A 15,282-nucleotide genomic window follows, 5' to 3' on the forward strand; every position below is an offset into this window, starting at 1 on the left:
CATGCTCCCCTCCCTGATGGTCTGAAATTGCTGTTATACTCTAGCTTTCCTGACTGTCTTAGGAGCAAAAATGAAAGCTGAAGCTTTAATAATACATTTGACAGTTGGACTCAATGGTCCTTGTGGGTCCCTTCCAACACAGAATATTCTGTGATTCTGTGAAGATGACTTAATCTGTTCCTTTTCTTAGCAAAAGAATGTAGGAAAAATCCTGAAATGTCTTGCCAAACCTGAACCAATTCCATTATTTGTGAGGATATGTTAAATTACTGTGTTTAAACAGTGATACGGGGTTAAGTAACTCCTGTGCTTTGCATGTGTTTGTAAATTTGAAAACTCATAGCTGCTAACAGGAAGTGTGATAAATTGAGAAGTGCAGAGAGCACTGGTGGTGAGGATGTCAATGCTCACTCAGGCAAGGCTTTGATTCTATAAACTTGAGTTGTGTAAGCATTAAACAAAAGCATTTGAACAGAAAGTATCAGTGATAAATGGTTACTATAGTTTAAAAATGCTGAGCACATTAAATACCTGTGGATTTGGGAAGACTATTGAGAGTCGAAACAGAATTTCATTGTATTTCTTGTTTGCATACAGACTTCAATAACTAATTTTCACACTGTGATTTGATAGGGCACAGTCTTGTGCTGCAGAGAGATAATCACAGTTTTCTAGGAGAAACATGTCTGAAAAACATGGTATTAGTGTCGTCTCTACTACAGTGGCCAAGGGTCTTGATTATTATGGAAAGCAGCCAGTGCTTTAATAACTATGATCTCTGACATCTTAATATGTAGGAACATTTCTGAGCCTGAATAAGAAATATGTTCCTAAGACTAGTTGTGGGTGGCTCTAGGTCATTTAACCTAACCTAGGTGATTTTAACAGCTTATAATAGTGAAAAGAAAATCATCATAGTTTTGTTTCCCATTTAAAAAGTCAGAAAACAACTTGTATTTTATCTGCCTGCTTTGAGATTACTTTCTGTCTTACAAATGCTCCAAGTACTATTTAAGATACTTAAAGCTAAAAGTTGGCCTGGTCTTTGAGCTTTCTCTGTGCCTCAGCCTCCATTCTCTCAGTTTGTATTTGCACCTGTGCACACAGACACACATACACACTTGTCCTGCTTAGTGAGTTACTTAAGGATAATCTAAATAATGCATTTGAGAGTCCTGAAATACTTCAGGAGTATTTCAGTAACTTTGGTTTACCTCTGTGATTCCCTTTGAAGCTGTTATGGATGCTATAATCTTGAGAGGGTCTTCCTGTACTCAGGTATTACCAATGAAACCCAGCCATTCTGGATCTGTGAAAGTAAATTATCTGCCCTCAAATAGGAAAACATAGTTTGAGGGAATTGTGAAAAAGTGCTAGTTGCTGATTCAATAAAATCTTGCTATTTCATCCACAAGAGAAGCCCCACGTTACAGGCTATTGGACAGAAACACTTTAAATGATGAACATCGCCCCCTAGATCTTGGAGAATATGTTTGCACTATTTACTCTTTTGTTGCAATACTTTAGGAAGTATGTAGATTTGCTGAGCTAAAACAGATTCAAACACCAATCATATCACTGGACCTGTATCTCCAGGAATGAAATTAAAGTAAACCTTAACTATGTCTTATCTGTATGAGTAGAGGTGAAGCAGTATTCCAAAAAAAAGCTGCTTCCTTGCCAGTCTTGTGTCCAAGTCTTCCTGAATTTTTGTGCATTATGCTCTTCATTGTTATTAAATCTCCCACTTTTCTTAGTCTGGAGTCCTATCAACTTTCCCCCTCCAGCCATTTCTCCTTGATAAAGAATCCTGTCCAAATAATTGAGCAAGATAAGCCTTTGGATATATATCTACGCTTAAGTTTTCACTTTTCTGACATTCTCAGTTAGTGTTTGGGACTGATGCTGTGTAACCTCTATCCTGGGAAGTTAAATAGAAATTTATCAGGAGGTACTGTCAGTGAGGAAAGTGGGAGAAGGTAAGATATGGTCACAATAGAAGATAAATGAACTGACCGTGGCAATGAAGAGACAGTAATGGTCAAGGAGAGAAAGAACCTTGTGAGTAAAGTGGAGAAAACATGAGAATGCTTTGTAATGTTCATTGTGCATCATTTTCTTTACAATACTCTAAGTGAAAGAAAGTTAAATATTTAATCTTGGGCTGATGGTGTAGAAGCCTGAACCACACAATGTTCCACAGACGATCAGATACGATAGAGAGTAATACACCTGAAAAGGAGCCTATATGAGACAATGGAAGCATCTGCTGAGCACTGATTTTTAAAAGAGAATCCCTAAAGCCAGGATGAAAAGAGGTAAGAGAAAGAGTCTCTCCTTAAGGAGAAAGCAGAACACAAAAAGAAACAGTGAGAAAAAGCATTCATAGGAAATACTGCATAACATGGATTTTGCCAGGCACTGACGGGTACTTCGTGGATTTTTAAAAAATCATGAGTCTATGATGGACAAAACCTCTGCAGAGCTGGTGTTCTAACTCAGGAATTCTCCTTTGCTTCCCAGGTGATCCATAAATATAGATTTGATTTAGAAATATGATCTGCCTACATGAATCTTAACAGCTGATTGACAGATTTTTTTTCAAAAGATTAGGTCTTCATTTGGAGTAGGGCTGGACTGGGGGACTGAACTCCTTTGGCACAAACACATGAACATACTGTGTATGAGAACATATGGCTTTTCAAACTTTCATAGCAGCTTTTCCTACAGAATTTCTCCAAAGCCTGTCAACATTTTGTTACATGCTAAATCAATATCTTGTTTGTTTACATCTACACTGGTGCCAGGGAATATTCCCCGGCGATGTGGGAGCCTCTAAACTGTTAGAGCAGCCTCTGGTATGCCTTCAGCTCATGACAATTAGCACTTACAAATAATTAATTCCTGGGCATTAGGAAGCTTACTTAGGGTTAGGAAGTTAGTGTGGGCCAGGGACTGTTCCCTGTAAGAAGTTCCCATCTCCTGTGTTGGAGGAAGGATATGGGAGGTGCTGGAGCAGTGCTACAGGACAGTGATGGTGTCCCGGCCAAACAAAAGTCTCAAGCTCATTTAAATTACTGGTATAGATGTAGTCTTTGAGAATTTGAGTACTTGAAGAAAGGAGAGCTATTTGTAAAGGAGAATAAATTTTTAATTTCTCCCCTTCTTTTTCTAAAACTAAACTGTATAATTTAGTGTTTCTTCAATCTGTGGCATCCACAACCCAAGGGAAGCAGAGTTGTCAGTGTTTTCACCATTCTTTAAACAAAATTACATTAAGCTGAAAAGTTAAAGTAACTTATTATATGTGCAGGGGAGGCAGGGTGAGCTCTGCTAAAAGGTGGAACCATTTAATGTAGAACTCCAGTGCTTCAGACAATGCTGGGTATTAAAATTACATTTTCTACTCATGCTCAGGAGGGAGTCTAGAAAACAGAAGCTATTCTTCCTCTTTACACAACCTGTGCTTTTCCAAAGCAAATGGAAGGGAGAAGAGGGGACGGGATGGAGGGGGGGGAGTTGCAATTTTTCTCAAGATGTTTGGCAGACAAAACTCCAAAGTCTAGCTCATTTGATAAAACTCTGATTGTGACTGAACTTTTAAAAACTCTAATTGCACATTAGTGCTGCAAATATTATAGTACTTGAGAATTTACTTGTCATCATGGACGCTTGTCTTTATATAGTTAGCTAACATAACTTGAATAATTTTAGCATTTAATCTTTTCTAAAAATTGTATATGTCTTATATCACAATACAGTGTTAGTCACGTTAGACTTTTAAATTAAATGTAAAGAAAACCCTTTCAAAGATAACATGAATTAGACTTTTCAAAATATTAATTATGGTGATGTTTAAATATTTGCATTTAAGCTAATCACATTTGGTTTTAAATAGAGAAGAACATTAATCAAGGAATGCATATTAGCCATCATGTTTTGATTAACAACATAAAAAATGCCTTGAAGTCAAACTGCATTTTAAGTTCTTTGGTTTAGACTAGAAGCTGATTATCAATACTGTTAAAAAGAAGCTAAAAATCAAAATGTATTCTGCCTCTAATTCCTTCTGTAGCTTTTCTTGCCTATCTTAGGTCCTTTCAAAGCAAACGTGGCAAAGGTATAACAGTTCATGTGTTTTTCTGACTGATAAAAGAGGAAAGATCCCTCATCTTGTTTTATGTCACTTAAAATGCAAGTGCTTATTTTTTCAATTCTCACAGCAGACCAGTATTCCTGCAGTGGTCTGCTAATAAGCTCACTAGTGAGTTCTGCTGAAACTCGCTTCTGTTTGAACCTGCCCTTGATGCAGGGCTGTCAGATGGAGCATGTTTATCAGGCAGATAATGATGTTTGCAGTGCAGAACATGTAGGTATATGTGTGGGCACACAAGTGTGTATGCATATATAGCAGTGTTGCTGTAGAGTGGCTGTCTAAAGGAAAAAAGAAAAAAAAAGAAAGAAAAGAGGAAAAAAAAAAGAAAGAAAAGAGAAAGAAAAAGAAAGGAAAGGAAAAAGGAAAGGAAAGGAAAAAGAGAGAAAGAGAAAGAAAGAAAGAAAGAAAAAGAAATACTGTTGTTTCTAAGACCACTTAATACTGCTGAGTGTAATGGATGAGCTTTCTGGCCAGGCTTTTTCCTTTTTTCCCTAGGCCTTCAAACTGGCTAGGATTTGGCAGCAGTTGTTTTAAGAACATAATTTTTTTGATGCATCCAGTTTGTGAAATCGACTAGCTCAAGAAATTTTCTTCCTCTCTTCCTCTGGTTCCATTTTGCAGTTGTTATTACAATAGCCTTGTTGATGCTGCTGTTCGTGGGGCAGAGTCCTAAAAACTTCCTTGGCAAATGAGGCATTGATTAAGCTGTGCTGTAAGGTCTGAAGCAAAGAGCAGCTCAGATCCTTGTACTGCCAGAAGAACGTTTGAGTAACTGCTCCACTCCCCATCTCTGAGCGGGCTATGTGTAATGCCCAGCAGAACAGTGAGTCTTGGTTCTGAGGCTGGGCTTCTGAGGGTGTGGAAGTGACATGGTAGCCTAGTCTTTTTGGATACTCTTGGGACATTCTGAGAATAAAAATTACAGGAAGATCTTGCTACACCTTTCCAGTAACAAATATGAACACTATAGGCTAGCTCTTATTTATGAAGTCCTATACAGGCATCTCTTTACACTGCATTTGATTATGGACATGCCACTTAGTCAAGATTTGGCTAACTTGGCCTTCTAAGAAGCAAATGGTAAACACTCTAAGGTGCTGTGGGATTTGAACAAAACTAAAAATCTCTTCCTTCTTTTGTTTCACATAAGCAAAAATTCACCTTTCACTAGGTGAAATACAGCATCCATGGGAAAAGCCAGCTCTGTAACAGTAAGACAGAGATGCTAGTGAGACTTATGACTGCATATTTGGGATAAAAATGCAGATGATCAAATTTTGTTTCGTGAATTTGTTCCTGAAAGATTTGCAAATGTTGAAGTGTTTGCACAAAGGAAATTAAAATCACACTTTTTACTTTAAATTTCAAATATGCTTACTGTGTTGGTCTTTCAGAGTTTTTATTCAAAATAAACACATATAACAATAATAATCTAAAAATATTTGAACTCTAGTATATATACCTACAATTTGAACTATAAAAATTCAAAATACATCTGAGATCAAATCCTGCTCTGTAAACATACAGTTATTCATGTTTCTTTAATCTCAGCCTGATGAGAGTGAGCAGCTGCCTCAGCAAGATGGTGCACCTTGTGTTTGTGAGAGTGGTTTGCATGTGCTGGAGGATGGCTGTGTGGGTGGGTGATCATGTGAGTGTCTGCATGAAATCCTCACATGTGCATGGTTGCTTTTCAGTTCTGAGGGAGAGGTACTAAGCTTTTGCTTCACAGGGTTTCTTCCACAAGGTTGGACTGAGATTCAGATTGCCAGTACTGCTGCCTCTAAGCATGTCAGGCAAAGATTTCTTTATCTCATATACAGCCTTATATTACTGTTCTTTATGAACAAATCAGTGGGAGCTTCTGAAAAACAAATACCGAAGCTATATGCTTGAAAGTATCATAATGATATACGGAAAAGACTCCACTACTGGAATAAGTAGTGAAGTAGGTATGTTTATTCCAGCACTGGGACGCGTGGGGGATAATTCCTCCAAAGCCATGCGTGCCGACAGCTGCATTCAGCTTGGTGTATATCGGGTTACAAGTTCCATATTCATTAAGGTTCCCAACACGCTTATACATATTCATTGCCTGGCCCTGCCTAGCTTCGCTTCATATTACAGTGAGCCCAAAAGTCATTGACATCCGCGTTGTGCTTGCGCAGTGTCGTCTGGTGGTAGTGGGCAGGGGTCTCTGGGATGAAGTAAGGGTCTTCCTCAGATGAAGTAAAGAGTCTTCTTCCTTCTGAACTTTTCACCTTGCTTCCCTTCACATGCTCTTTGTGTCCCTGGCCCAAGTCCAAACTTCAAGGCTGGTTTAGGTTAGTTTTAGGTTCAAAAACAGGATCTTTGGTCAAGATTCTTTCCCTTTATCAATAGTCTTCTATCTTCTCATCCTGCTTTGGTAGGCACAGTAAGTGTTGAGCAAGCTGTGTGCATTGTTTTTAACAGCTTTTTAGCAAATCATTTAACTTGTGCTTTTCCCGCCCTCCCCGATTCAATAAAATGTAATTTTGTGCAGTTGGTCACAGTCAGATACGTATAGCTTTAGATTTGGTTTTGTTATGTCCATCGAGCAGTAAAGGACAGAGGCATTCATACAGGTGTATGGGGAATTATAAGGTAGAATTGGGTTGTGAGCTGTAAAACCTGCCTGCCAAGGCACATGGCAGAACAAAGGAGCACATGGCAGCACACAGAGGCTTGTCTCCACGGGACCCTGGGGGGAGAAGGTGTCACACAGCAGACCCCAACCAAGAGGAGCCTGCCGGGAGCTGACAGATGAGTGAACAGTGAGTGATCACCCCATAGAAGGAAGTGTGTTGCTAATGTGGCAACACGGGATAGGTCACGCCATATAAGGAAATACTGTGCCTTAGGAAAGTGTATAAAACCAACTCACTCCTTTGAATAAACAATTCAGATTCCCTGCCGGTCTGAGTCCGAGGTTCAATCGCCGACACAGGTGTGTGACAGTCATTCATTCTGAAAAGTGACTCAGAAGCAAACTTGGGGATGTAATTGTGAAACTGAATTCCGGTTTTGTGATTAATTGGACACAAGGAGGAGATGCTCATATAAAAGCTGGGAGGTTAAGTTACCTCTCTTTTTGCCTATGTTGGGACTACAAGTTTGGTGGTTTTAGGTATGTAATATTGTGGTTTCACAGTTTAGGACTTGAGAAACTGCACCATGGTGGAGGAGCTCAAGGACAAGATTATTGTAGCTTCTCTGTTCCGACAACTCTGAAATCAAAATCAGCTGGTTTCACTGCTTCCTTATTCTCTAAAGGACGAATTCAGGAAAATATTATGAGCTGGTATGTACATGAGGCTGGGCTTAATTAACAAAATAGTCACATCTAATTACCTTGTCCATGAAAGTTAGTAAGACTCTGGTTGGAGCCATGACCATAAAATTATGTAGAAAAATGTGAGCTGTATTTTATCAATGTGTGGTTTCTTTCTGTATAAAGCATGTAAATTGAGGAGCCTCTACTCTGCTTGGAGTAGAGAGGAAAGAGTTGATACCAATAGTTAGGAGAAGCATGGTTTGCAGTCACACAGCATATTCCATAGAGTTTGAAATTAAGGACCATGGACTAACATTTGCCTCTCTATAGACAGGGTTTTGTCCTCTCCATGCCTTCCCCCCAATTTTCCCTCTCCCTGCCTGATAAATATGATGTATAAGGTACTTACTTAAAAAGATGTTTAGACTGGAACCATAGACGGCAAAGGAAGATACCTTTGAGAAGTTTGTTCTGCTCATGTGTGTCCCTTATAGCAGCATTGACATAACTGGTTCCAGTTTATCATTTTTTCAGTAAAAATTCATCTGGCATAGCAATAGTTTTTCAGGTTTTTTGCAGAACTGGAACAGATCTTTGGGCATTAAAGCTTTAAGGCAATTTGGCCAAGTGGATGACTCTGGGGCTTTCCTCCCACAGTAAAAATAGCTTAAATTGATTAAAGTAAACATCTGATAGTCTGGTTAAGAAAATATTTTGTATATGATACTTCTCAAATGTTTTAAGTGGATGTAGCTCTGTTGAAGTCAGTGTTGCTGTGCCAGTTTGAACCAGCTCAGTATCTGACCAAAACATATTGCAGAATGACAGTGAAAATCAAAATCTGTCTCTCTCTAGATCTAGGTTACCTTTTCAGCAATGCTTCAAGTTGGTTCAATTCTCTTTCCACCCAGATTTTTCTGCACCAAAATAGATTAATGTGCAAATTTGAAGTTTATTAGCTGAACTCCCATGTGTATCTCAGACATGTTGCTACACAGCACTGCCTAGCTGCATTTTGTTTTTCAGTCCTTTGTCATAAATGAATTGACAGTGTTATGGTTGGACAATTTACTTAAAGAGTATAGAAAGTCTTTATTTTTTTTGCTGTTTTAATGGGTAAGTATCTGTTAGCATACATGTTTTTAATTCCCATTTGCAAACTAAAATTGAAGGGTTGTAGTCATGTAGCTTCCAGTTTCCAGTATACTTGGCACACATATGTAAAAGGGAGTGATCTCATTTTTTTAACTGCAACAGTATGGTTAAAGCAACAAAGCTTGTAAATGTGAAGTGGCCTGCAGACACAGTTTGCAGGTCTACTGATTATGAGTAACTTCCAGTAGTGAAGTTAATGAGATTTGAAGCTTCTGCATTTGTCTTTTTAGTTAAAGGGGGGGAAAAAAAAGTATAAGAAAGAAAATCAAAGCATCCACATTGATGCTAGGATTTTGCTTCTGCCTTGGTTTTGGCATCTTTAGAACTGACTGTGTATGAAGTATACATGACAGCTTTAGAAATGATACAAGCAAGTGTACAAATACAGGAATTTGAACACAACTCTTTCAAAGTTACATTTACAGCTGTTTTCTACAGTGAGATGCATGCATATCTGTGTGCATATATATAAAAATTACTATTGTGACTGTTCAGTGGGTCTGTTAAATGTCATGCACATGGGTGGAGAGGAAGCAATTTTTTTTTTTTTTTTTTTAGATTTTATGGAGTATTTTGTAAGTTCAGAACTTCTTCACAGCAACTAATGCAATCACTTTAGGGTAGTTGGCCATGGTGTGTACCAGTCTACATGGCAGGATTTCTGTGCTACAAGTCCCCATGGAAAATATTGTATTCTCCAGCTGAACTGCGTTTGTTGGTACCTGGGACACACTTAGCTCCTGTTCAAAAGGCTAATGAAGGACTGGCCCTTCATTTCTGCAGCAGCTTACACTTCCTTTTTCAACTAGAGTCCTACTGCAGGTCAAGCATATTCTTGGATATGAGAGGGAAAGTAGTTCTATCTGAACTGAAGAACTTAATGTTTGAGTAAATAAGCTGTCATTGCACTTGTTACTTCTGCTCATTATTTATCTGTAGTTTTTAGAAAATAGACTCTTATGTGGCCATCATGTCACAGAGACCCACACTTACTCTTATGCTTCCTGAGAAGCATAAAAATATCACAGTGAGGCTGTAGAGAATTGTATTTATTTATTGTATTACTAGATTTCAGGCTTCTTTTTTCCCCCTAGCAGTCAAAAACTGCTTTAGAAATAATTGTAAAACTTTCTATTTCTGGTGATGCCACAGTAAATGAGCTTTAGGTCATGCTGATTTGGTTTGATTTGGTTTAACAATTTGGGGGCTTTTTTTGGTTTTGGTGTTTTGTTTTGTCTTTCCCTCTGTTTATATGGCAATTGCTTGTAGGTAAGTTTTCTTTCCTTGTCTTAGGACTTGAGCTGCAGGAGATACATAGAAATGATGAAATTTTGAAAATTGACAGTAAAGAAATATTTTAAAAAAATAAATCCTGGGTTTAGTGAAGTAACTGAATATACCTCTTTTTCTTACAGAACGGTTTACACAGTATGGCCCTAAAAATCTTAGACAAGCATGGAATAAGTAAGTATTTTTTTTTAATTGCACTTTTGACTCTTCAAGGGTGTGCTGAAGTTATCATATCAAACTTAGAATGGCTCTATTCTTTTCAAATAAGCCAGACTTGAATTGCCAGTTACTTGTAAATAGGAAGAAACTGCATAGCATTGTATTTTCTTCTTGGGGGTGTTAGTTGGCAAGTGTATTGAGCTCATGGAGGAATGCAGTGTTATTGCTTTGGGCCATCAGTTTTGAATCTTGTTTTCTCTGTTCATCTATAAAAATTAGGAAACTTTTAAATAATATGTTTCTAATCCACTGTTGAGTGTTGTTTCTACATAATCATTGCCTGTTGCCAGGTCATTGCTGTGAGCTGCTGACCATACTGTTGTAATCTTAATTATCATGAATGAAAAAGTCAATGTAAATTCACCACACCTTTTTTTTTTTTTCCTTTCAATGTTTCCTGAATTTGTTCACATTTACATCAGATGGACATTGATATAAAAGTATTATGCTCAAAGTCCAGAAAGGTTACCTGATGAGTATTCAGATTGAATACCACATTACTGGCATTATTCTAAGTAATCATCTGTGTAAAGTTTGCTAGAAGATTTCTTAATACATGTAGAATCTTTGTAGACAGGATATTTGGACTGCACTGTCTTGAACAATTAATAGCTTTTATATTTTGAAGAAAGCATACAGAGTTTGAGCTGGATGATTGCAGCTATGTCAATAACTTGTCTTGCCAGAAAAACTGTTAGAATTTTTCTCCACTCTCTTTTGACCAAAAATTTTGCAACAAGGCTAAGCCTTTGCTGCACCAGCATTGTTGTTTTCTTTCTGGTACTAATTCAAAATTTTATTTTTGCTGCTAACTGGCTGTCTTGTTGGGAGTTTACCAGGGAGTTCAAGAGATAAACCAGCAGGAGGCTGTAACATCTCCAAGCTCACCACTGAAATTGAAGATACAAAATGTTTTCATGAAGAAACTTCCTTGTTGTAACGGAAGAAAGTTATTGATAGAGTAGAAATCCAAATGCTTTTTCAATATCTTAATTTATTAGCAATGAAGTGTGTCTACAACAGCAAAATCCATAGCATGGTCACTTTTCAAAAATGTGATTAGGTTTATATTCACTTTGCTGTTCTACTACCTTTTTCTCTATCTGCTCCTCCCCAAACCCATTTGGTCCAGTGTTTTCATTAAAAAACCAAGCCAACAGCTTTTGAAATTGTGGTTCACTGAAGGAGGAATCTCTTAATGTAGCAGGATTGTTGTTAAAATTAGGTGTTAGTTGTCCTTTGAGTCAAAACCTGTACTTCTATAGTGCCAGGCATCTTCCATGATGACCCTGTAGCTCACTTTGCAGTACTTCTGGGTCCTCCTTGGTTAGCAGTAACTTCCCCATTCCTGCAATGAGAAATAAAGCAGGCACCAGTTCAGGCCTCCACAAAGGTTGTGTCACCAGCCTGCATTAACTGACTTTCAACAGCTTTTAGAAAAGTTCCTGGCTTGTCCAGTTCAATCTAGGAGCCTAATTTGGTGGCTTTCATGGATGAGTCCATCTCCTGTTTACTGCAGAGGGAACAACAGGAAGATTAGCGCCACTTATAAATATCTTTCTGTAAATATCTCTTTTGTAAACATCTCAGACTATTTTGCCAATTGTGATCCTTGCCTCTTAAAATATTTGACTCTACCTCAATCTTACTGCTTGGAATACAATTCAATTTCCTGAAAGTCACCGCTTTCCTTTTAAAAATTAAGTCACTATAATTGTCTGTATTCTGTCCTTTTACAATGAAAAAAATTGCAAATTGATTTTTTTCTTTAAAAATAGTTAATGGAATCCAAAAGCTTGGAAGAAGCAATTATATTACAACATAGGCAATTAGATCTGGATTGGGAAAGAAGGACAAGGAAACTAATATTGATTTGAATATGTTTGCTTGGAGGCATATATTTGCCTAAGTAATGTGAATAGATACTGGCATACTATTCCATCCATCCTGCAGGCCTGGACTGAAGTTTTTTTTCTGTATTTTAACAGCAGTTAGACTATTAAAATACAGCAGTTATGTATTAATAAGTACAATAATTGGTTTGAATTTGAAAAAGTTGCTATCTTGTATTTCCTTCGAGACCATTGCATGAAATTTCTCTTTTCATAAAACACACAAAAAAAGAACAAAACCCAGTTTGCTTAAAACAGCCTCAGTCTCTGAGATTTCATAATTGACACAAATTCTGATCACATCACAGGCTGACTCAAATAAGACCAGAGCTTTTTAAATTCTATGAAACCTCTTCAAAAATATTTATACATTTTCAATGCTCTGTGCACAAAGGATTTGCAATTTTTCAGCATAAATGGATTGAAAGACCGAAAGCAATGACAATACATAGAGTTCAGTGCTTCATGTGTGTATTTCTACTATAATAGGAAATATTCAGTGCCTCAAAATTATGTATCATTTACATTTGAAATGTAAAGGGCTTTCTCTTTTTCCAGTGTAAATCTTTATCTGTGTGCTGTATTAGAGCGCTGTTTGCTTGCACAGCTGTAGTTAAGGATGTATAAACATTTCCATTACAGACGTCATATTCCCAGGGGTTTATAATCCAGCTGTAAAACTTAACACATGGATAGACTAATTCATTCTACAAATTTTCTTTCTTTCTTATCATGTTTCAAAAAGCAGCAATCTCCAGTCTTAAATTAAAAAACCTTTTTAACTTCCTGATTTAATTTGTGGAAGATTTTTGGTGACACAAAATATGTCACATACATAATTGTTTTAAGGGCAATGAACATGATACCTGAGATGGGGAGAAAATGTATAGCCTTTTGTTTTTAAATATGCATTGGTTTTGGTACAGATCTACTTCCTCTCAGCATCTTAGTAGCCTTGAAAGATATTCCTTAAAGAGCAGTGTTTATGGTCTTGTAAGGATTTACATGTAAGCTTAAACATCTCTTGAGGTGAAGTCCCATTACTGCATTTTATAGGGGAGGAATTGCGTTACAAAAAAAAATAACAAATTTTTACACAGAAACTGTACAACAGTGACATTGAACTTCATGCTCCCAGATTGGAAGAGAACACCTTTAATTTTCTAAACACAATGAAGTTTCACTATCTCCTGTTTCATCTCTCAGGCACAGGCTGATCCTTTAACTTGTTTATATTTATGTCTTGAGGTCATGGCATGTAAGGGTGAGAATATGGGTTTAGAAGCCTTCAAAGAGGCTTTTACCTCAAAATGTACATTGTAATGCAATTTATGTAAGGGAAGCTTAGCAGAAGGAAGAATAATACTCTTCCAATATCTACAGAGACAGCTTCATGTCTGTAAGGCAGAAGGAAGAGATGCAGAAAACTCCAACCCCAAACCTTCCAAAAAGTCACAGGTAGTATTTTGAGGGCAAAATAATTGCACCTGACCAACATCAGCTTCCATGAGATGATTTTAAAGGCAGAGCAAGACAATGGAACAATATTGGATACAAGTCAATTGCTCTTTAATTCCTGGTCTAACTGCAAATTAATTAAAAGCATGGAATTTAACAGCAATTACAAAGTGAAACCCAGCAGGATCATTATATAAGTCGGATCCCTAAAACTCTTAAAATAGAATTGTTTAACATTAGAGGCTACTTTTGGGAAGTGTTTGAGGGGAATAATATAACTTCCACTTACAGTGAATTAAGTTCTTTGGAGACTTCAGCACTGAATTTCTTCACTGGTTGTCAAACTACCTAAAGAGAGTATTTACTAGGTAAGATAGAATCTATAGATTTTGTAGTAATGCTTATAAAGTTAAGAAACAAAACTTGCATTGATGTTTGCTTCTAGTGCGAAGTTTCACCTACATAGCATGACATAACATACTGTGGAATGCAATTATAAAATACTGGTCTAAAAAGAACTAAGATGTGGTAATCTGATCTTCCTATAGAGTTCATAATGAATTATATTTTCACCTTTTTTCCTGAACTTTTCTGTTCAATTATCTCTACACAATAAAAACCAAGAACAGCTCTGCCTTCAGAATGCAATGCAACCGCTTTCAATTTGCAAAAGCTTCTCCACAATAATAAACCCTTACAGAAGAATAACAAAAGAGAACTAATTATCTTTGTGTATATTTGGTAGGATATAAAAAGCTTTTTCAGATCCTTCTGCCATAATGGGCTGTATTGTGCGAAATTAGGTTGGAAAGAAAAGGTGCAGTTGAAAACAAATTCTACTCTGCATAAATAGGACTACTACTTCGTAATTCCCCAGAATGGCTGTATTTATTATATAAATAACACTTTATTCTCACAGCCAGTCCCACTGCTGAGGATTTCTTCCTTTAACAAGATGGCCTCTGTACTTGAGACCTCCCTTTCTGAGGCCAGGGTGTTTAAAAGTTGCATTCCAGGATGGACTGACCTATTTTGGGATTGTTATTCAGTGAAAACTTCCAGAAGAAAGCAAAGTGAAAGGAGACAAGTCCACGTACCTTGAGTCTGTATTTTGTTTCAAGCATGGCACAGACTATGGAATTGCTTAGATCTGAGACTTGGGAATCATTTTTGGTTTGGGATTCTGTTGTTTGGGTTTTTCAGAAAATCTTTGCCTTAGTTGGGTTTTGATTAAAGAAAAAGCACTCTTCTAATTGTCACATCTATCTCTTCACCTCCCGTCCCTACACCAGCATTGCTCATTGTAACATGGTCTGTAGTACCACTGAAGGAAAACTCAAGCTCTTCAGCACAACAGAAACAAAAAGCTTTAGTGTTGTCGTTGTGGAAACCTTTCTGATGGACAAACCCAAGAACCAATAAGGATTTCGGGCAGTACCGAGCAGAGGTGGGCTGGCTGTGTGCTCCGTGTGCACTGTGAGCACATCGCTGGGGTGCTAGGGCCATGAGCGACCACGGATCATGCTGGGGGAGCAGGGGTGGAAACTGAACACAAAACGAAAATACTTTTTAGAAGTATTTGTAATGTAGAGGCCTATATATGCCTCTGCCTCCCGAAGGTTTGCAATGATACTGCTGCACTGGAAACAAGAAACATTTCGTATTTTCCGGGTTTTCCCTATTTCCCATAACTAGCCGGTTGCCCGAGGGGCCTCGGGACGTGTCAAGACGACCCCTGCGGCAGAACGCGGCGTGCGCAGCCCCCGCCCTCCGTGCCCTCCCGGCCCTCCGTGCCCCCCTTTCCCCACGTGTCCCCC

The 15,282-nt window shown here is 37.8% G+C and overlaps 1 protein-coding gene across 5 annotated transcripts in view; it reads left to right on the forward strand.

Annotated features, from left to right (window-relative positions):
• The window catches only part of CDK14 (cyclin dependent kinase 14), a 320,052-nt gene that overhangs the window by 220,078 nt on the left and 84,692 nt on the right, over nt 1–15,282 (forward strand). For all 5 annotated transcript variants that reach the window (XM_017729275.1, XM_008629897.2, XM_017729276.1 and 2 more), the window contains one exon: nt 10,022–10,070. In XM_017729275.1, the coding sequence (XP_017584764.1) occupies nt 10,022–10,070 (49 nt within the window). The remainder of the gene's footprint in view (nt 1–10,021; nt 10,071–15,282) is intronic.

The sequence above is a fragment of the Corvus brachyrhynchos genome, unplaced genomic scaffold (assembly GCF_000691975.1).
Source record: "Corvus brachyrhynchos isolate BGI_N302 unplaced genomic scaffold, ASM69197v1 scaffold142, whole genome shotgun sequence".
Taxonomy (NCBI): Eukaryota; Metazoa; Chordata; class Aves; order Passeriformes; family Corvidae; genus Corvus; species Corvus brachyrhynchos.